We start from the raw sequence: 23631 nt of genomic DNA on the forward strand, positions 1-23631 counted from the left end.
CTCTAAATAAAATGCCTTAACTTTATTGGGCAGTTATAATTTATTTCTGTGGTTTTTGTCATTTAATTCATATGATCAGTGAAATTCTAATATGTGTTGATCTTGTCTTCCCAAAGATGATTTCCTCAAGGCAGCAAATAAGAATTACCATGTGTCGCCCACAACATAAGCTGTACTCATAACAGTTGCTCAACACTTTACAAATAATGGATAGTAAAAAAGAATACTAAATTGCTTGTGTCTGTAGAAGAAAAGCACTTATTAGTAAAAAGTTTACAGATACTTTCCTTTATTTGCCTTTGGTGGTAGGCTATTACAATAAACCAGGTCACAGATAGTGGTGACTTGGGAGGGTTATGGCAGGGAAATAATGGAGATGTTGAGAAGTATTAAGTATGATCTGAAGAGAAAGCAGATGTTATTTCCTGACAACGCACATGCAGTGTGAGAGTAGAAGGGTCGAGGATGAGTCTGGGATGTTGCAGTTTTCCCTCAAGCATTCACAGATGTTTCTCTATTTAATAACAATTCTTCTTAAGGTTCAAAATAAAACACCAACTTCAGATTTTTGCTTTGAATCTGTATCTTCTTTGTATATGTAAATATATTTTCATGTAGTCCTTCACTCAGGTGCCCAATAATATTACCCAATTCAGCCATGTTTTAAAGATTTTCTTTATTTTTTGAGATACAGAGAAAGAGTGAGAGAGAACAAGCATGAACTGCGGGGTGGGGGGGAGGGCAGAGGGAGAGGGAGAAGCAGGCTCCCCGCTGAGCAGAGTCCGACATGGGGCTCGATCCCAGGACCCTGGAATCATGACCTGAGCCAAAGGCATATGCTTAACCGACTGAGCCACCCAGGCACCCCCAATGCAGCCATTTTTTAAAGTTAATTACTATTCTTCAACAAATCTGCAAAGTAAGAGTCGTTCATAATCCCCGATCGAAAAAAAGAATTATTTTAGGTCATAAGCTCCTTGCAAAGCTCTTCCTTTAGACAGACAACCTATTCAGATATGTAAAGTACAGGAGAATGCTGATCTGTCTCTCTGAATAACACTGAAAAAAATAATGGTGGCTTAGATTTTATTAGATTCATCATTTTGGTAACATCACATATGGAATTCAGATTTGGAGGCAAATTTACACACAAGAGAGCTTCTCTGAATATCTTAATTGTCAGGGTTTTCGAAACAAACTTAGGTAATGAAGATAAACAAATCCAGAAAAAAGTAGTAACCTGGAGGGAATGATTCAACAGGAAAGTGCCATGTGGTAGAGTTGCTACAGAGCGCCCTCTTGAGGCAGGTGCTCCACCAAAATCCTAATGCACCAAAATCCGTTTCTGAATTCATAAAGTACAGCAGGGTAGCCATACAAATACTGTTATATCAACTGTCATGAAGTTTGAATGACTATCTGCATGTATATGGTCTTAAAAACAAATACTATAATCAATGTCATTATCTCTTTCCATACTGGTAACCCACTCTTAGCTCACTAGGGTGTCTTAGCACACTGGTTGGGAAGTTCCATCACGGGAATGAGTCCAGGGGTGATGGAATCAGCCCCTATGCCAGAGTAAAACTCAGGTCTAGAGAGGAACACGAGGAGGCAGTCTTTAGACTTTAGGGCTTTAGAACCAGCATCAGGGTCCATCTCCCAGAAGAACTCCTCCAACCAGTGCACGTTTTACAAATGGGAAAGTTGAGGCTCAGAGATCATAAATAAATTGTAAAGCTCACACTTAGTAAATCTCAGAGCCAGTCTAGAACTAGAACCGTGAGAAGAACTGGCATAATGAGGTCAGAAGTGAAGTAGACTTAGTTAATCTATACAGCTACAATTTCAATTTTACTGGATAAAATATTTCCTAAAGGAGTCTCAAATAACCCAATGCATTTATGGCCTAAAGGGGATTTGTCCTCATATATTTTTTTTTTTTTTAAGATTTTATTACTTATTTATTTGCCAGAGAGAGCACGTACAAGCAGAGGGAGAAGCAGGGTACCCACTGAGCAAGAAGCCCAATGTGGGACTCGATCCCAGGACGCTGGGATCATGACCTGAGCCGAAGGCAGCCACTTAACCGACTGAGCCACCCAGGCGTCCCTCTGCTTACTTTTCAATGACTCACAAAATAATTTCCTTTCTTTGGTCAGACACCTATTATTTACTATGTTGCCTTAACCTCATGCACAGGAAAAACTTATATTCTGTTATGTAGATCTGATATTAATATACTCTTAAAATAACCACTTATATGACATATACAAAGTAAGAACACTTAATTAGGATTCAAGATCGTTCTTCTGGCTTTGGCTTTCCCACTCAGGCCCTCTCACCTTGGGCAAGTCTCTTATCATCTTTGGAACTCTTCTACTTCATCTGTAAAAGGATGGAGATAGACTTTATTGTCTCATCCCTTCCAGAGCTAGATTCAATCACAAGTGAAATAACATCTTTCCGAAGGGCTATTTTAACGAAGCTAAAGAGAAAAGCATGCCTTCAGGATGATGTGATCATTGCTACCCCCTCAGACTTCACCCTATGAAAAGGAAGGTTGGTATGGAATTAAGAGACACTTAAGGAGGATGTCAGTGAAAAAAAGCTTGGTACACAACCCTGTAAGACTGGGAGAGGGGGCTTCTCTGAAATTATACAGAATAACGTAAGTCACCACTTGATAAGATTTTATCAATGTGACTGCTTCTGTATTGTGGCAATAGCTAGAACCAAAGAAACTCACAATGCCTTCCAGTCTAATTCTTTCCGATTCTATCACTATCATAAAACATTCACTCCTGGATATCTAGATGTATCTACTTTTCAAACTCCCTGTCTCCTTCCAACATCCAGCATCACTCAAAAACCTCAGCTTTCTTTGACAATTTGCCCACTGTCTCTTCTCAAGTACCATGCCCCACTAGGATAGATTTCATGAACTCATGCATTTGAGGTTCAGTTCTGCTATTTCGAAACAGGAAAAGTAACTGTCTCTTGTTTTGTTAGGAAATATAATCCCCACTGTGTGCAAATAAATATAACTCTAGAAGAGGCCATGGGTGACTTGGTATTTCAGCTGCGCCTGTCAGTGACTTAACTTGGTTTCTGTTTACTTGTTGGCAGACTGTTGTCCACATGTGCATGATGTAAGAAAAAACCATGATTGTGAAATTGGCAAAGACACAATTCATTGTATTGAAAAGGTAGTAAGTAGTGAGAATTCAGATTCCCCAGCCAAAACGACTAAGGACTAATCAACACAATAGGAAATCATCTACAAAATTCCTGAGGTTACAAATTGAAACTATACCAGTGTGGATGAAAAAAAAGTTTGGACTCCTACTTGATTATCAATAGAAGTAGGAGACAAGTGACAAAGGTGGAGAAGAGAAAATGTAATGAAATAGGAAGAATTCCATATTTAATATCCTCTCACTTAATTCTTCTTTACAAAAACCCTAATTCTGCCTCAACCCGTACATCAACATCATTTCTGCAGAGCTCAACATACAAAGTTGAAAAACTTCAGGAAAAAATCATTTCCACAGTGAAATTCACAAAATATATCTATTAATACTCACCTAACAATAAAACAAAAAATCTTTTAAAAAGACCTAACTGTAACAGAACATCACATTCCTTCTTATTCACTCCCATCCCAGGAAGAGGACTGTACCAAGTTGCGATGGAGCTTAGAGTCTCAGAGTGGTGGCTGTGGGAGGTGTGTACTGGATCAGGCTTGACCAGGTGACTTGTATCAACTCAAGAAACGTGACTGGCAGCAAGGTGAACCATGTCTAAGAGAAAGCTTTAAAAGAGTCATCACGTTTGGGTGACTGCTCTTTCCCTTTGCCAGAAAAATGTGAGTCTCTGCTAAGGGTTGCTCCTATAGACACCAGGTGGAACTGAACGCTGGAAAGAGTCACAGCCTCCAGGAGCCCGTACTTGTGTGGACAAAAATTAAATCTTTGTTGCTACAAACCACTAAGACTTTAAGGTTACTTGTTAGAGCAGTCTTCTTGGCAAAAGTTGACTGATACAATGACTTAAGCAAAAATAATACTTTTTAAATTATTTTCTTGGTGAATAAAACGAAAACGTCTTGAGATCAAGGAAAATCACATGAAGCAGGAAAAGGACAGGGGTATTTTAAAGAGTGAACTGTGCAAAGTAAGTTAATTTCATGTTTATGGTGCATTAATCAGGTCCTATAAGAAAAATGAAGTTTCAAACAAATGTAAATAAAATGTTCTCCTTTCTTTTTTTTTTTAAGATTTATTTATTTATTTGAGAGAGAGAGAGAGAGAGAGAGAGAGAGCAAGCACATGGAGGGGTAGAGGGAGAGGGAGAAGGAGAGAAGCAGACTCCCCGCTGAGTGCAGAGGCCTACATAGGGCTCCATCCCACCACCCATGAGATCATAATCAGAGCTTAACCAACTGAGCCACCCAGGTGCCCCTAAAATGGTCTCTTTTCTAACCACAGCTCATAATCAGCCACAAAGCAAAGAAACAGTTTAATATAATTCCCAGGAATGAGGTACTATATTAGACAAAAACAAACGAGTCCATAAATAAAAAACAACAATCACAAATCACTAACATATATGCCATCTTTCTCTGAGGGGCTCAAGCAAAGATAGTAATCTTTGAAGCACCTTACAAAACAAATCTGACATCACAGAGAAAGAAGTCAACAGAAAAGACCAGAAGAATAAAAAGAAAAATTTGCTACATAGAAAACACATGATTTGATCCTGGGAAATGGAGGCTCTTCATAGAAAAAAACCTATACCTCGGCTATCTTACTTAGATATAAGTTATCAATACTGACAGGCCAAAACACTTTAAAATAATGCTACAGGGAACAGAGTGGCTATTTTATATACAAGCAATTAGAGAGCATATTGTGTTCCCACAGCATATTTGCTCTATTTTACATCAGAAGCTCTTAAATGACCTCCACTTAACTCATTCCCAGATTTCCCTGACACCCTGCATCAAATCTACCAAATGATGCCCAAAATAAAGGCTTCTCAGTGAGCAGCCTGCTCTCTGCTTTGCCCGCACACCTCTGTCCTTGCCACTTGACTTGCGTACTCGTGTCCTGAGTCCGTTGTGTTTGTTCCCATACATGTTTATGTCACTTGTACAAGTCATTTTAATTAGTAACTTAACTAAACATTACATAAACCAAAGATATGAGTAAGAAAAAATGCCATTGTTTCTAAGAAAATCAGTTCTATGTTTTGAAAAGACTCAAAGGTAAGTCTGTAAAAAAAAAACTGTCAAGATACAGAAGGCAAAGCAATTCTAAAAGATGGGGGAAAATTATAAATCTGGAAGGATTTTCTGCACTCAGGTTGCCTTACAAGAAAGAGGCTTTACTCATATGACTTTTAAAAAAGCAAAACTGAATACTATAAGGAGTAGTTATGAAAAAAATATGGTAGCAAACTCTAGTGAGAAAACCTATACTCAGAATCAAGAAGGCTTTGGTCATAAATCAAACAAATTAAAGAATCAAAGTATACTTATAAAACTTAAGTTAAAATAAAATGGTTGAAATAGCAATTCTATGATCCCTACTAGCACAAACTTTTTCTATTACCTGACCAAGTACTGGCCCATATCTTATCAGAAAAGAGAATTTCAACCAAATTATCATATAACCAAGTCTGAGCAATTGGGTCCCCATATATGCCTCCCTAAAGGTCTATGCTATCCCTATCAAAGTATTTACCACCCTGATCTGTATTTATTTAGCTATTAACTCCATGGGGGGAAGGGATTATAACCTCAAATTACATATAAATTATCATTCCGAAAATATTTATTATTCTAAATGGCATGAGAATTAGCTAAACACAGGCCTCTCCTTCCCCTTGCCTCCCCCCTTCCCCAAAGATTGCTTGCTCCCTGTGGGCAGGCCCTACATCATATTCATCTATGTAGAAATCTCAGTACCTGACTCAACACCTTGCTCTTTGAAGGCTATCCACAAAGGATCCACTGAACTGAACTAAGTAAGGGAAAAATAATTGTCATTTCCTTTTGAATTAATAAAACCATAAAGGCAAGAGTGTCATTCAGGAAAGTGGAACTCGCTACAAAAAAGGTTGGGGAATCAACTTCCCATTCCCAACGAATTCTTAAGAATTCAAAAGTTAGCCAACAATTGAGAGTGTTTTAACCAACTGGAAATAAGAGAACAGATTAGACAAGCAGATACGCTTCCTGGAATGAGAACCAGCATCAGGCCAAGCACACCCCACTCAACATACCAAAAGTCAACTCAAAAACCTAGGAGAGAAACTGAATGTTCATTCAACGCATTTATTGTTGCCCATAATGCACACAGTACCGCAAAATACCCACACTCACAAGAATGCCCAAGCCAGTTCCTGCTCTACAGGACTTTACATGCTCTTGGTGGAAACAGAATAGAAACTGGTTAAATTACCAGAAAGAGCAAAAAGGCAAGACAGCTGCACAGAGAGCAGCTCTGGGACTTTTAGGGGCAGTTTCACAACAGTGTTTGAAATTCATTCTGAACCTTGTAAGCTGGTTAAATTTTGGACAAGATAAGATCAAGAGGGAGTGGGCCTATTAAAATAGAGAAAACAACGTTAGCAAAGTCACAGCACTTGCAAAGGGTAGTTTAGTTATGGCAAGCAACAAACCTAGCTGTTAACACTGGGGATTGCAGAAAAGTTGCAGAGAAGTTGACTGAGAAAGTGGCTTTGATGTGTGCAGTGACTGAGAAGTGAGGCACAAATTAAACGTGCTCTGTGAATTGCAGCATTTGAAGAAAACTGTAAGGCAACCATTTCACACTAATGAGACAGAAAAAAAAAGGGACTGAAAAGTAGAAACCTATAAGAAATTTTGTTCATTTGATCAATATGATGGTATATTTTATGTATCAACTTGACTGGACCACAGGGTGTCCAGATATTTGGTCAAACATTATTCTGGGTGTATCTGTGAGAGTATTTTCAGATGAGATTAACAGGTGAATTCACAGACTGAGTATAGGAGCTTGCCATCCACAACATGGAAGAGCTTCTAGCTGAAGGCCTGAACAGAACAAAAGACTGACCCTTCCCTAAGTAAAAGAGAATTCCTCCTGCCTGACTGCCTCCAAACTAGGACATTAGTTTTCTCCTGCCTTTGGACCTGAGCTGAAACACTGGATGTGTCTCAAGCCTGAGGGTCTTCGGACTTAAACTACACCTTCAGTTCTCCTGGTTCTTAGGCCTTCAGACTCAGACTATTACAACATCAGCTCCCCTTGGTCTCCAGCTTGCTGGCTCACCCAGCAGATCTTAGGACTTGTCATCCTCCATAATCATGTGAGCCAATTCTTACAACAAGTCTCTTTACACACACATACATACACAAATACATACACACATATCCTACTGATTCTGTTTTTCTGGAGAACCCTGCCTTATATAATCAAACTTAAAATTTAAGATGTTTGTTATATTGCTACAATAGAATCTATCTGATAAAAAACTAAAGTACATTTGATATAACTTCTAGTCAAAGAAAACATATTAACCTAGACAAAAATGTAACATTAAATAACCTACAGATCATTTCAGAGCAATAATCTTTCAATTATCAATAGTTTTTAATTCTACTTCTTTTCATTTTAATGAAGATAGAAACACTTCTGATAGAGATAAGTAATTCATTTGAGAAAAAAAAAAAATGAGCCTGTATGTGCCAAGAGCTATGCTAGGACTAAGTATACCACAGTGAAATAAAGCAGACACAGAGCCCACCCTCAAAGAGTTTATAGACTAGGTGTACGCCTTTAATCAACCACCAGAGAAATGGAAAATAACCTGATGAATGCAAGGACAGCGAGGAACATGGTGCTATCAGAGTATGTAATGGAGAGAGCTGATCTCATCTGGAGTTCAAGGATGGTTACCTGGCAATGTGATGACTTAGCTCAGATTTGAAGAACACAAACAGAGTAATGTAGCAAAGGGAAAAGGGAAAATGCATGTGCGGAGCAAGTGGAAAGAACTGGGACATTTCATAGCTGGGTAAAAAAGAGTATAAGCTGCAAAAACGGAATGAAAATGAGTGGCTACAAGATGGTTTCAGAGAAGCCAAAGGAAGAGAGTGCTTCACAATGGATGAGAAGCCCTCCTCCACTCTTTCCAGACTCTATAAACTTGAGCTCAGCTTTTTCATCTGCAAAATGGGGATCACACTACTCCTTTGGGGGGAGAGAGGCTGTTGAAATTAAGTGAGATAATGCTGATGCAAAAATGTGACAAATTTTTATAATGGGCTAAAGTAGCAATTTGAAATCTCATTTCATAAGTACAGATAATCAGTTTTTATTTATTTTGTTTTGTTTTTAGTTATTAATTGACTTTCTAGGGGTTAAAATTATGATAGGGTTTCCAATGGCTTTTAGTTGATGTCAAGAGAGTTAAAAATCATATGTGTTATTGAATGGCAAGATGTGAAATATTTTCAGGGATTATTTCATATCACTTTTGTATACAATATGGCATCGGTCACACCATGAACTGAAACAAAGCAAAATATATTTACAGAAGTTTAATACAAGCATATAAATGCCAAATAATATGCATTTTAAATATGATAAAGAAAAAAATGAGGAAAGGAAAGAAAAGCTACTTATAAGCACACTACGTTTCAAAGTCTAGAAATGGGTACATGGAATTAAGTCACATTGGGAAAACTCTCAAAAGCCTGGTTGGTTTACATGCTATTGCTCAAAGAAGAGTCAGGTTAACTCTCAGCAAGAATGACCACGCTCCTTTTTTGTTCCTTTTTCCTTTCTGAAAAACTAATAGAATGAAAAGAAAGAAAGAAAGAGAGAGAGGAAGGAAGGAAGGAAGGGAGAAAGAGAGAGAGGGAGAGAGAAAAAGAGAGGGAGGGAGGGAGGAAGGAAGGAAGGAAGAAAGAGAAAGAGAGAGAAAGAAAGAGAATAAAAGGGGAATGAAGGGAGGGAGGGACGGAGGGAGGAAGGAAGGAAGAAAGAAGCAAAGAAAACAAACTCATAGAACAGACGGATATGTAAACCACCATTAACTGTGCATAGCCATATGTCAAAGGACTTAGTTAACCACAGGAAAAGAAACCAGGAAATGGTGCTTTAATCTCTGTCCACTGAGAATTAAATAAAATGTTCATTAAATACCAACTTAAGAAATAACAGACACATTAGTCAATTGATTATGCATTTAATTAAGTATAATAAAAAGTGTGTATAGTTTTGACATAAGTCAGCCATGATGATGATATATTTAATTACTTCCTAGACTCTTGTTAAACTCCAAAAAAGGGAAGGCCAGAACTCAAATCTTAGAACTCCTCTTTCATTCAACTCTGTACCTTCTTGATGCAATAAAGCACCACAAACAGTGGGCTACAACTCAGTAATTAATCTTCCTTTTTTCCTTTCCCCAAGCAGTCTTTTTTGAATCATGTGAGATTTCCAAAGAGGACTAAGAGACACTTAATGACGACTAGATTAGGTTCTAAGAAACATTTTTCCTAAGATTCTGTGAGCCGGTTTCTCAAATTCTCAGAATTTAATATACTTAGCTGAATACAGTATAACTTTATTGTTTATTGTAATCTTTATTGAGAGATATATAAATTATAGACAAATTTTACACCTTCTTTCAAATATTTTATTAATTCAGTGATGGAATATAGAACTTCACATTTTATTTTTGTATTACTAAGTAGTGGCTGAACCTTTTATGAGAATCTACTCATGTACTGGATGGAGTACATTTTTCTTTTTTTTTTTTAAGATTTTATTTATTTATTTGAGATAGAGAATGAGAGAGAGAGAGAGAGAGAGCACATGAGGGGGGGAGGGTCAGAGGGAGAGGCAGATTCCCTGCCGAGCAGGGACCCGATGCGGGACTCGATCCTGGGACTCCAGGATCATGACCTGAGCCGAAGGTAGTCGCTTAACCAACTGAGCCACCCAGGTGCCCCTGGAGTACATTTTTCTTTGAATAAAAATTTCCCTAAAAAACCCAACTTCCCTTCATAAAGAACTAAGTGTAGCTAATTCTAGTGTTATGTTATATGCATTAAATCAACTTCACTTTGCAGTTTGTTTATTGACTATTTTAATACCAATCATTAAAAAATTAATATAAAATTCATCATAAAATGTATCTCCAATTTTAAAAAACAAAAACAAAGCCATTTTCTTCTTTATGTTCTTCTTCACAAAAAAAATTCTTGCCTGGAAACGAGTGGTATGTATCCTTAATTTTAGTTGTTTAGATTTTAGATTTAACACTTAAATGTATACATATAATTTTAATTTCCTCCTCTGATAATTGGGGTATTCATGTTATTTGCTTTACTGAATCTAACACAAATGTCTCTTCTTTTCATTGTATTTTTTAGCAACTAAAAGATTTTAAACTTTCTTCTTTTTAGTCTTTACCATATCTCTTCCTAAACCTTGTAATGATATAGCATAATCCCAGTGTATTTAATGCAATGGTGATAAACTTTTAAATACTAATCTTTCATTATTACATGTATTAAGTATAATTCAAAAGAAACTACCAGTTCGCAGCAAATACCATCTTTCCCATGAACTTTTGCCATTTCACTATTCTATATCCAGGTTTCCGAGTTAGTCTGGAACCAGACTGGACTGCCCGATTCTTAGTCAAGGAAGTTCTCTTAATCTAAGGCTCTGACTATCTGTGGTAATAACTGTAAAAAGATCTATGACTTAACAACAAGGTGCTGTTGGCCACACAGTTACCTGGCTAAGAGACAGAGTACTCACACAGTAGACTGAAACTTGTACACACATACCAGTACGTACTCTGCACTCACAGAGTAAAAATGTAACGCTTTGCCAGACTGAATACTCTCACGCAAGGAAACTACAGACCACAGTTCAAGTGGAAGCATTTGCCTTCCGTTATTTCAAAGGAAAGAGACATAAGCTTTCTTCCAAATTGACAAGGCACCTTCAGCTCGGTGTCCCACATCAGGAGAGAAGTGACAGAGAGCAGAGGAGGCCAAGTCACCCAGCGCTCACTGAGCCCCGACTGGATGCACCCCTGCCAGGGTGGGCAGTGGGAAAACAAAGACAGCTGATACGGACTGTTCTTGGGGAACTCAGCCCAGTGACAGAAACACTCATAGAAGTAAATCATTTCTTTAAGTGAGCCCACGAATATATCACTTAGTTTGGATTTCTATTCTGGAGGGGTTGGGAACATTTTAAATAATTTTGTTTCAAATTTTAAAAATTATAAAGTAAAATATTAAATAGAATTTAACTTTAAATTAGTAATAACAAATTTAAATTAAATATAAAATAGAAGACTCAGCACTTTTCCTCCCAGAAGAATAATTTCACAGAATTCCTATTTTAAATTCTACTTCATACTTTCACTATGACCAATCCTGTTAACAAAGGCCCCACATCAATCAGGAAACGAACATTCTCCAGCACTCCAGCTTCTCTCTGGTTGATGTCACAAAGGTGGACTTTGCTGGCTTGCAAATTATGAAAGCACAGAAGTCTCCGAAATGATTTCTAGAGACCCTACCTACTCACATCCAGAGTTCCGCATTCTGAAAGATAGCTGAGGGCAGGCAGAAAGTCAGTGTGTTCTCTAAGAAACGATGGATCTGCACAAAACCCGCTTCTCTACAAACACTGAGAAGTGGCTTAGCATCATCATAACGATCTTAAACCTATCTCTGAGGCTGCCAAACCCCTGTATCTGATAAAGGTCTCTGCACAGCACAACAAGACACCTTCCCCACAGGACATTTCTTACGTTTATGAAGTCCTAGCAATCTTTCCAAAGAGAAGACAGGCCACACAGCCGCGGCCTGCACAATGGCACAGTAAACAGTATTCAAGTGGCCTAAGCGGACGCACGCCTCCCCGTGCCCCCAACAACCGAGGAGCTCAGCAGCAGGGCGCCCGGCTGCATCTGGCATCGCTGGGGGCAGGCTCGTTAGGATTTAGTCATTCCACGTAGCAGGCTGATCCCCGAGGGGTGATTATTCACTAACACGTCTTTGACATGCTTGCATTTATACCAGCTACCTTGAGAAGATTTTAGAAGAAATAAAACAGATTTTGCCCTGTTTTATATAGAAACAAAACTACAGAGACAAAAACTATAAACGTGGCAGAGCTGTGATAAAAATACCTGCTAACTTATATTGGCACACATAGGGGCCAGGTGTTTTGCATATGTTATCTCGTTTAATTTAATCTTCACAGAATCCAGTGAGGTAGGTATTATGATCATTTATTCACAAAAAGGAAGAGCTCCAAGATTATTTTTACCGCCACGGAGACAGTGACTAGGTATCTTTTGAACTATGATAGCTCCAGTGTGCAGCTCGGGCCCTGCAGATGCTCACACAGCAGATGCTCGAGAGCTATCAGCTGAATGAATGCATCAGGTGAACTGCTCAGCCAGCAAGGCTCCGAGCCGGGAATCTCCTGTTTAAATTGCCTCTCTTAGTAGTATCCAGACTAGGCTCAGTTCTGCCTTCCTTCTGATTCTATATCAAGTGCTTGTTTTGTCCACTGACTCTAACCTTTCCTCATCCTTCTACAAAGCAAATTTCCCTCACTGACCATTGCCAGGGCCAGCCTTACAGATGGCCCCCAAAGATGCCCTACCTCCTGGAATTGACACCCTTGTGTAGTCCCCTCCTCCACTGTACCGGGGTCTGTGTCTATGTGACTAATAGCATCCCACGGCAGTAATGGTACAGTATGTCATTTCCAAAATTAGTTTATAAAAGATGGCCTCTCTCTCTCTCACATCACTCTCAGAGAAGCAACCTGCCCTGTCATGAGGAGCCCTAGGTAAGTAGGTTCACATGGTAGAGGAGCCACGTGAGTAATCTTGGAAGCAGAATCCCTACCCCAATCAAGTCTTTGGAGGCTTCAAACAGCCCCAGCTGATACCTGATTGCAACAGTCCTCGAGCAAGAACTCCAGAACCACCCAAGAAAGTTGCTCCCAAATTCCTGATCCTCAGAAAATGTGTGAAATAATGAACATTTGTTGTTTTAAACTGTTAAAATTTGGGGGAAATTTGTTATGCAGCAATAGATAACTAATACAATCACAAAAAGACACAGATAAGACAGGCTAGATGAAAATCATTCTGAAAAATAACTCAAAAGTCATACTCTAATAAAAGTGATTCACAGAATCCTCATAGTCAAAAGGCAACAGCACAGTCTGTTTTGCTGCTGGGTGGGACATGGACACTCGGAAGCAGAACTGGTGGAAGAAGAAGTGGAGGTAGCAGCAGAAACTACCTATATGGTTTCTGGATTGAGAAGCTCAGGAAGTCCCACCTACTCAAAACTTTCCCCTACACCCAAACTGACATGCTCTGATCCTGAAATTTTACTATTATTAATTTCAAGAGACCTCAATGCTAACTTTAACATATTTTTAACACATTTGCTAGCCGCTGAGGAGAAAGGAACCAAAGGGAAAAAGAGGCAAGGACAGATATTGCCTAAGCATGACAGATATTGCCTAAGAAAGGTGCAATGATTTGAATGAACTCAGGATTAGTTTGAGAACTTAAAAAGACCAAGGAATACCTGATGTAAATAACTCTAAAATATGCATATTTTTAAATTAAACTGTTCTGCAAACGTTCAGTAGTTTCAAAAATATCCAAATAGTAAGTTCAGAAACATAGACGGTTTTTAAAATCTGCATTTACTCCTTTATAAATTATCTCAACTCTAAGGTATTCCAGCACAGAGGTTTAGAGGGTGGGCAGGGAAGACAGATCACCTGGATTCAATTCCTACCCAGCTACCTACTGGCTGTGTGGCCTCAGGCAAGTTACTTAGACTCTGCGTATCAGCATCCTCATTTGACAAAGGGAGGCAACAATTATAGCACTTTCCTCATAGGATCATGGTAAGTATTAAGGTTGTAATACACATAACCACTTATTGGCACATAGTTAAGTATTCGGTAAGTGTTAGCTACCATCGCCTTCATCATTATTAAGGATTAACTGATATATTTCAAGGTTATCACTATACATAACTTAAGGGTATTTCTATAAATACTCATTTGACCTGCCGATAAACTACAATCTGAATTAAAATAATAAGTTGCTAAGTAATACAATAATTCCTCTACTCCCCACAAGAATATGTGGCCACAGTAGGGCTAGTATTTAAAACTTCATAGGACCAACTGCTTGTAATTGTACTTCAGTTTAAACTTTTACCTAATGAAAGACAAGTATGTACTTTGCTATAAGGCAATCCATTAAAAAATCTGCAAGTTACTTAACTGATACTTCTGTGGTGTTACTGAAGAACTCATTAGACAGTTGCAATTAATATTCTGTAATAGATTCTAGAAAAATCTAAAAATACCATTTATATAAATCTAATAGGAAGAAACAGAAATAGAGAAGAAACTGAATTAGAGAAAACTATTTATAATTTTGGGTATAAACGAAAAATCCTTTTGATATGTCTTTTTTTTTTTCTTTTTTCTTTTTTTGGTTGCTTGGTTGCTAGGTTGATAACACTGCAATTTGAATGTTGCATCAACACCATGTAAGACGCCTGTGGATCTCAGTGTCTTGATGACAACAGAGAAAGTCTTGTCTGTGCTTTAAAAACATTCAAGTTGCTTCTCTCCTAGGGAATCCACATCTGATCTCCCAGCTCTGCCATTTTGAAATATCATATGTCACCAGAAGACTCCAGGATAGACTGCCTGAGACTGTCCATCCTCGCACAAGGCAGAGGAAGGAGAGATAATAATGTGTAATAAAATAGCTCTCCTGGTAACAGGAAAACTAAACTGACATCAGAATTGGGACAAAGCCGTGCTGACATCACAAGTTTGGCTCAATACCTAGTGCTCTCTCAACTTATTTAGGCCATCCCCACAACCTGACATCCCTCGTGAGGTGTACCAAAACCCAAATGTTTTTCCATATGCTCCTTTTTCTTATAACACCAAGCCACCTTTTCATTTATATTGATAATATACTGCAAAAAAAGTCCCAGGGAAGGGATGCCTGGAGATATGTCCTTAAATATATCTCCGAAATTTCCCAAGAATTCAGTGTCAACTTTGAATGACAAAATTCTGTACCTAAATAAATAATTTTCTATGAAAAGAGCAGAAATTTTTAAAATCCTGTAAAACCCTGAGTAGGTCAAATATTTTTTCAAATATTACATTTTTTTCCTTTGCTGTAATAAAATTAATATTTAATAAGAATCACCCATTTTTTATGGGGTCTAAGAATTCTTTGGGTTCATTTTAAGCCACATCTTTCACGGTTAGAATTTTCTGGTTCAGTTGGAAATATTTTTCAGAAGTCTAAACATACAGTTCAACTAATTATTCTGAAATGTGTGCATGTGGGAAGAATTTTTTTGCTTACGAGATCCTTCAATAATTCATATATTTAAATCATCATTTCCAAAGCAAATTTTCCAAAATCAAATAAATTGCAAAACTACAAGTAAACTAAGTCTCTAAAAAAGAGTTCCAATCCTCTGCCAAACAGACCTCAAATTCTTAATCCCTTGTCCAAAAAAAATTGGACCAAGTATTGACGTTTTCCACCAAGCAAGCCACATAGCCACAAATGTTTCTCATTTACTCCACTCCTGGGACATACAGCTCAAATAAAAAATTTCCTGAATACCCCAAATTTCAGATACAATTTGGAATGTAAGTGATTCATAATGTTATGCAGGAAACATTATGATCTTCTCCTACCAACTCAACGTTTCTGGAATGCAACCCTCAGGAGATTATCCCAACAAATCAGAAGGCTGACATCACCGTCAGCCTTGTGACCCAACTATTATGTCCTCTGCCCCTAGCTCAGATGTGATTTTGAACCCTGAGCGCTCTGCTACTCCAGCTACCGTTCAAGTAAAACAGACGTTCCACCAAGGGAGCTAACAAAGATCCATACTGTGCTCCGTGGCAAGTAACATGGTTAGAGTGCACTCACCCCCCTCTAAAGAAAGGCCAAAACTACGTTAAAAGGAATTAAAGGCACTGTCATCACTTGGGCACCAAAAGACTCTCCCAGTGGCCTCCAAACAGATTCTAATTAAATTTGAGGGTGAAACTTCACAGAGCCTCTAATTAGTTTATGAATCCTCTTCTAATCCCATCCTGCTTCACCTCCTCTTAAATCAAATAATAATTTCTGGGAGTATCAAAGTTGCAACAGTCATCCCTCGTAGATTCCTTCTTTCTTTCAAGGAAAGAAGCACAGCTGACCTAGCGGAAGAAGAGTGCTGTACTGAAGACCCAAATGAACATGAGAACTGTCTAAGTCTTAGCAACTGTGGTGACTAAAAAAGAGAGACATGCAGGTGGTCCTACATAATGAAATAAAGTAATAGGGCATGGAGGTGCGAATGTGGGTTAAGAGAAGATGGAGATAAACACCTACTGACATAGTAGTCCATTACCTAAAGGGATCATTACAAGCAAAATGTACAGTGAAAGGGAACTCTTCAACAAGGCTTATCTGAGAGAGCCTGACACAAAACTCACAGCTGAGTGGGAGACACCTTGGAAGCTGGGCAAATGGAGAGAGTTACTGATGCTACAGAAATAACAGCCAAGAGGAAGACATGTCTCAAACACAAGGCATCTGAGCAAAGGTGAAAGTTATTATTTAAGCATAAGGAGAAAAGAATCTAGTTTAAATAGAATAACATTCTCTAAAACGCAATAATAAAGAAACAACACAAAACAATGGGTCTGCCTGAAGTAAATTCCATGGGTCTGTAGGCTTTTTTGATAGCGGTAACATTCACAAGGAAACACTAAAGCTGAGTCTGTAGATTAAAATTATGAGGTAACTGGGGATGCTGTGAAATGACTGCATCAGGAAACCACGAAAAAAATACAAAATACTTGAAAAAAAGTTAATGTCTACACATTTAAAAAGATCAGTTGACATCTGTGGTTGGATCAATGTATGTCATGGATAATCTGAAAAATGACTTGAATATCTCTAACTGCCGAAAGATCCTCTTTTCCAGCCCAACATAGCCTGATGGTAAGAGGCATCTCTCATTTATCCAGACAAAAAAAAGACAGTAATCACACTGGTCATCCGATACTTATTTGTACTGAAAAAAACATTGCTTAGCAAATAACATCAGGAAATGTTATATTCTAGATGACGATCTTTTCTGGTTACTCTAAAACCTAATTCTGTGCATTTTCCCTCTTGTGACTGTTGGTTTACACTCATAATTGAGTGAAATCAGCACAAGCCTCAGCAAATTATTAAACTTAAGAGTTTTTCTGATTTGCATAAATGACATGACGTTTATGAAGCTTCTAGAACAGGACACATGGTAAATACTTAAGGAAACATTAGTTCCCTTATTCTTTTCCTTCTCTCTTACTTCTGCCAACCATAGCTTTGCTTCTTCTTTTGCAGTTTAGGAACCAGGAGCTGTGTTTTCACATGCGATCAGCCAATTTCCCAAAAGAATGCAATGTTTCTTTGTTCTGTTAATCATCTGATCAAAGAGTTTTAATTAGAGGACCCCTCTAAAAACTTATTGCCTTAACTTTTTCTCCTCTCGGCTTAATTTCTACTGAGGAATCACCTAAGTTCAATCATAGTTTCTATCAGAGCCCAATGTTATGTGCAGCACTATACTAGGATAGAGGGATACAGAATTCAATAAAATATGGTTTCTACTTAGGATGGTTAATTTCGTGTGTTAACTTGACTGGGCAATGGGATTCCCAGACAGTTGTTCAAACATCATTCCAGGTGTTTCTGTGACGGTGTTTTGGCATGAAAATAACATTTAAATAGATGGACTTGAGTAAAAGAAATTGCCCTCCACAGTGTGGGTGAGCCTCATCCAGTCAGTTGAAGGCCTGAACAGAACAACAGGGTGACCCTCCCCCAAATAAGAGAATTCTCCTGCTTGATGAGCTTCAAACTGGAATATCTGTTCTTCCAGCCTAATGGCATGTGAAGTGGGAAATTGGTTCTTCCTTGTTCTACGGCAGCCCGCGGCCTCTAGACTCAAAGCGTGACATTAGCTCTGCAGACTTTGGATTTGGCCAGCCTCTTCCATAACCACATAAGCCAATTCCTTAGAGTAAATCTCTCTCTGATAGATTTAGATTTACATACAGATATAGATATATAGATCCTATTGGTTCTACTTCTCTGGAAAACCCTGACTAATACACTATCCTCAAGAAGCTCACAATCCAGTCATGGGGATATACCCAAGTAAACCTTCTCCATGAAGCCTTTCCCAAACAATGACACAGAATACTGTACTATGAGCCAAATAAACCATCAAATAAAGAAACTATCAATAAATGTTCACTGAATAAATTATAAGTACTTGAAAACAAGACCTGTCAAGGACAATATCAGACCATGTAATTCATTCCCCCAAGAATTCTCATAAAGAGAGTGATCTGGTGTCAATTTACAACCAGACTTGCCCCTTTCCTGCATATGCTGAATGAATGAGATTTCTCTGCTTTACAAGTTAGTTACTGTTATTTGAAGCAGATCATTGGGAATAAATTTAAAACAGGGAGTGCAGTTATAAATTAGTTCATTCCCCTCACAGCGCATAGTACAAATAAGAAGCAAATAAGCTCACTTGAATGGCAGCCAAGTTCTTCTGCTCCTGAGATGGTGCCTCATGAACAAAGCGAAGCCAGTTGGAGTGTCGTGGGTTGGTGGCATCCAGTATGTACAGAACTTCTCCCTTACTCCCACGAACCTGAAACATAAAAAGCTCCCGAGTTTGTACCTGAAGTCAGTATTAGTTATACTAAACATATTAAGAGTAGGATATGATATTTTTTTTCATAAGTATATACCTTTCTTACTGACAGGTGTTGAAAAGATGCTGGATTAACATCCACTCTTCCCCTTAAACATACGTACAAACAGAGCCTCCTATTTTATTTGGCAGATGTCTAGATGACTCACAATTGCAAGCAACTCTCAGAAACATCCTGTGTTGATAGCTCTTTTCTGGTTAAAATTATTTGTTTGTAGGTATATTTTAATATATGTGTTGCAACTGCAATCACTCAGGGGATAACCGTAATTGCAACCTGTCCCCTTTTTTCCACAGAGGAGGGTGATACTGCTTGGTTCCCAGTTGAGGGGGTTGGAGCTGGAGCAATCCTTTCAATTTCTCTCTCCACCTGTTTACTGAATCATTTCCATATGAGGAGAACTTGCTAATGAAACCAATGGAAGCTGACATCCACTGAGCCACATTTTCACAATTTTAACTAGTTGATGAATAAAACAGGTTCCATTTTGTCTTTTCATGGCCTGTTCATGGCTTGCTGAGGATGGTGGGCCCTCTGCCTTGTGTTTCATGCCATAAAGCCTCCTGGTCAGACCCACTCAAGATTCGGTTGGAGGGAGGGAGGTAACTGCCAACATAGTGGGTAGTCCATTGGACATTCGTGAATCCAAGTTGCTTCAAATGGAGCTTCTCCAAAGCCCCCACACTGTAGGTTATCAGGCACTGCTCAGTTTAATAATGCATATATCAATCGCCATTCAACTCGCTCTGTGTTTATATTCAATTGAAATCCAGGGGAGGAGGAAAGAAGGAAATGAGTGATTAGCACTTCAGATCTCTAACACCAAGTAACACAAATATAAGAACATAAATTCACCCTTGCAGACTTGGGTGGGGATAAACAAATTCTACATTTCCAAAATCTTATTTAATAAAATACAGCACAACCAGCCTACTAAGGTATGTATTTTCATGATACATTTGGACAATCATGCATTCCCTGGACATAATCTCTTGAGTTCCTGCCATGGGCCAGGTACAGCTTCAGTCTCTGGGACTCTTTCAGTGAACAAGACAGATAAAGCTTAACGTCTCAGCACTTAAGAACAAACAAGCATAGAATATAACTTCAGGTAAAGAGAAGAGCTGTGAAGACAACTAATGCAGAGCTAGAAGAAGCAGACTGAGCAGAGCCGAGCAATCTCAGAGAAGAGGGTCGGGCATAGTCTGTCTGATGAGGTGACCTGAGAAGAGCTCTAAAGAAAGCAGGCACCGGCCAGTGGCCAGTGGAGGGCTGGAGAGAGTGCTCCCAGGAGGACGGAACAGCACAGAAAAGGCAAAGAGAAAGGCTCTGGGAGTGGAACACAAGGAGCCACCGAAAAAAACGAGGGGCATCCAGATCAGACTACACAGGCCCAGTCACACACTGATGTACAGACGAGGAAAGCCATCTACAGAGGTCACGTTACCCCCAAAAACTTACATTGAAAAATCTGCTACACGCACTACAAAAACTTTTATGTCAGGATTTTAGCATCTATTGTCCAGAAGAAATAGTTTGCCTGTTCCTACTACCTGATACATTCACTGCCGTGTTTCTCAAACAATTCCTGTTTTCTTTAGTGCCAAAGCATCCTCGATAATCATTTAAAAATCTCGCTAATGAGATGCCAGACCTCACTGAGGAGGAATTTATTATTTAATATTATAATTTGATATTTTATATTATAATTGCTTAATTATAAATCTGAAATTTGATATTATAATTGCTAAAAGAAGAATTTAGGACTATAAACACCTACTATTTATCTCTCACATGTTGAGGTGTGAAGCTATGGGAATTTGTAACTTCTCACTGAAAAAACCTCATGGTGAGAAGATCTCCCTTGGGAGGCACTTGAAAATTGTACTACATTCCTGCTTACCCCTCAAGGCGGAACCCTCACTGCCCGCTGCCTCACTGCCCACTGATAGAAAGGAACCCTCTAGACCTCTCCTCAAAGAGGACATCAACTCACCTCTCTTTAAGCAGAGTAAATAAATAATATTAAATATCTGGGTATAAAGTCTCCTTTCCTGGTTCCTCCACAGCCACAGTAACACAACTGCTTTATTGACAAACAGCTAAATTCAACAGAATGAACGGCAATGCCATTAGATACTTGAAAGAAAAATTTTCTCAGAACCAAAATTTAAAAGCTCCAACTGTTAGGCAGAAGCTAGACTCGAGCAGTAGAAGGAATACCCCTAAGGCAGAGTCCCAAATCCTTGGAGGGGAATGACAGAGACAGGAGGGGGAGGCAAGGACAGTGATAAATAAGCTACACATTAAAAGCCCCAGGGGCATGACATCCTGACCTTGTGGCTTCCAAGACCTTGGGGCAGACAGATCAGGAGCCACAGGTGCAGAACATGCCCTCTCTTCCTCCACCTCTGCCCCAGGGTAACCCCTAGGCTCATTATAATGCATTTGCATTATGGGTACAGCCTCCCTTCCCCCCAAGGAGAAGGCTGCCAAGAAGGTTCTGGCATAAACCTCATAGGGTCAAACTCCCCCTCCCAACCTGTGGGAGGGGTTACCCAAATGACTGGAAGCAGCCTCCATTAGAGACCACCCCACAGTAAGTCATAGCTCCTCCCCACCCTGAGAGACCCAGTAATACCCAATCCCAAAACAACCTAGGGGCAGGTTCCACCTCTCAGAATCTGCCCCGTCTCCCACCTTGAGAGTATTCATTCCCTTTAATGAACTGCTTTGTGCTTGCTACTTTCCTTCTGGCTGTCTTTATTGGAGTGCAGATCCCCACATAAATCTTCTGGGGAATCCAAGGACTGAGACCTCCATTCACACAACAGACTCTCTCTCACCCGTAACACCACTACTGTTGAAATCCACACAATCCAGCTAATTTTATGTAGGGAAACACCAATGGCTCTGTCAGTGACATATCTCAGTTTGAGAGGATAGCACTACTTACAGAAACTAGTCAATGGCCCTTCTAAGTCAGACATTTGTCGCCTGGTATTAAGTACAGTATATATCAGATGTGTTTGACATTTGGAATTCTTTCTTCAAAGATGTGAAATATAACGAAGATTTCTCCCTGATTTACAGTAAGCACATTTTACCAGGGGCATTGTTTGTTCTTCGTATATTTCAGCTTTCTCCCAGGCCCTTTGGCTCCAACTATGTCCAATTATTCACTATTAGTGACTCATTTCCAGTCCATTAGATGTAAGCACTCTCTGGTTGTCTATAACCTTCTCACACCATATTACACCTTAAGAGACAAGCACAGTTTAATTTCACATTAAAACTCCGATGATACCTGTCACTTTCAATACATCCAAATTTATTTTTTTTAAGATTTTATTTTTATTTATTTATTTATTTGTCAGAGAGAGAGAGAGAGACTACAGTGGGGAGAGTGGCAGGCAGAGGGTGAAACAGGGTCCCCGCTGAGCAGGGAGCCTGACGTGGGGCTGGATCCCAGGACCCTGGGATCATGACCTGAGCCGAAGGCAGCCATTTAACCGACTGAGCCACCCAGGTGTCCCTCAATACATCCAAATTTATATATTGATTCACTTTTACTTATAGTCTCATAACAACACTATCATAAGCAGTAATGTACTATAGTTGCTTACATATTCATAGGTGAGATAATTTTTTGTGGTCATTAACAGATCCACTGCCTGTTTATTTTATTCTAAACACCTTTACCCAAACGACTTTTCAGTTCCTTTGCAATCTTTGCAGGCTACCTGTCTTCTCCAACTTTCAAATGCTTCATTCCCCTATCCCAGTCTTCAACACTTCACTGAAACTCTTAGATTATCTGCACACATAACTTGTATCTTCCCACCCTAACCACAGCATTCTCCTCACGAAATATCTAAAAGAGACATTCAAAGATAATCTAAGCCATCCTTCCTCTCCAGAGAAACCAAGTAAAAACTCTCCATACAGATGGCTACTATTAAAGTCTCCATTTATCTATTTTTAATTTGATACTGAACCCTGAGGTAATAAATTGAACATTTCTAAAGTCTAACAAATAAAGAAGATACTCCTCTTAGTATCATGTTCTAGCATCTAACTAAGCTCTGCAGCCAAAGTGTATTTTTTTCCCTGTCAAAAGTGGTCTTCCAAATACCATCATCTTTTATTTGAATTTTCATGAAAATGAAGTGTATTGGTTACTGTCCTACTGAGGATCGTCTTCTGCATGCCTGGGGGCCTGTAATGAAGTGAATGTTCTCCTCTTGCAGTAAAAACCATCTCAATCCCAAACCCTGTTTGATCTGCACAGACTTCCTAAGCCAGTTACACAAAAAAAAATTAGCTAGGGTGGGGAAGGGAAAAGAATCCCTCATATAAAAATGAAAATATTCACATTTCCACATAGCTGTTTATATGTCTATGAACTTGCCACTTAATATTAAATGTAAATTAGAACTGCGTAGGAATTTGGCAGGTCCTAGTCTCTGTTAAATGCTACTGACATCACTTCTGAAGTGTCCAAGAGAACGTTCTACTATGGATCTGTCCCTTTTTTCAGACCAAAGATTAGTAGTACTAAATATAAATCACACTTGATTTTGTCTTCCCACCCAGTAAAGAAGAGAAGAAATCACACACACAAAAAAATTCAGCTCAATAAGAAAAAAATCCTAACTTGTTTTTTTTTTAAAGATTTTATTTATTTATTTGACAGAGAGTGGGAGGGAGAGAGCACAAGCAGGGGGAGTGGGAG

General features: G+C 38.9%; 1 protein-coding gene across 7 annotated transcripts in view; it reads right to left on the reverse strand.

Moving 5' to 3' along the window:
* PRDM5 (PR/SET domain 5) overlaps nucleotides 1-23631 on the reverse strand; it is a 191446-nt gene that overhangs the window by 116634 nt on the left and 51181 nt on the right. For all 7 annotated transcript variants that reach the window (XR_013446444.1, XM_036099222.2, XM_078069187.1 and 4 more), the window contains one exon: nucleotides 18710-18832. Coding sequence is in view for 6 of the 7 variants with exons in the window: in XM_036099222.2 (XP_035955115.1) it covers nucleotides 18710-18832 (123 nt within the window). In the remaining variant the exon portion in view is untranslated. The remainder of the gene's footprint in view (nucleotides 1-18709; nucleotides 18833-23631) is intronic.

The sequence above is a fragment of the Halichoerus grypus genome, chromosome 3, assembly GCF_964656455.1.
Source record: "Halichoerus grypus chromosome 3, mHalGry1.hap1.1, whole genome shotgun sequence".
Classification (NCBI taxonomy): Eukaryota; Metazoa; Chordata; class Mammalia; order Carnivora; family Phocidae; genus Halichoerus; species Halichoerus grypus.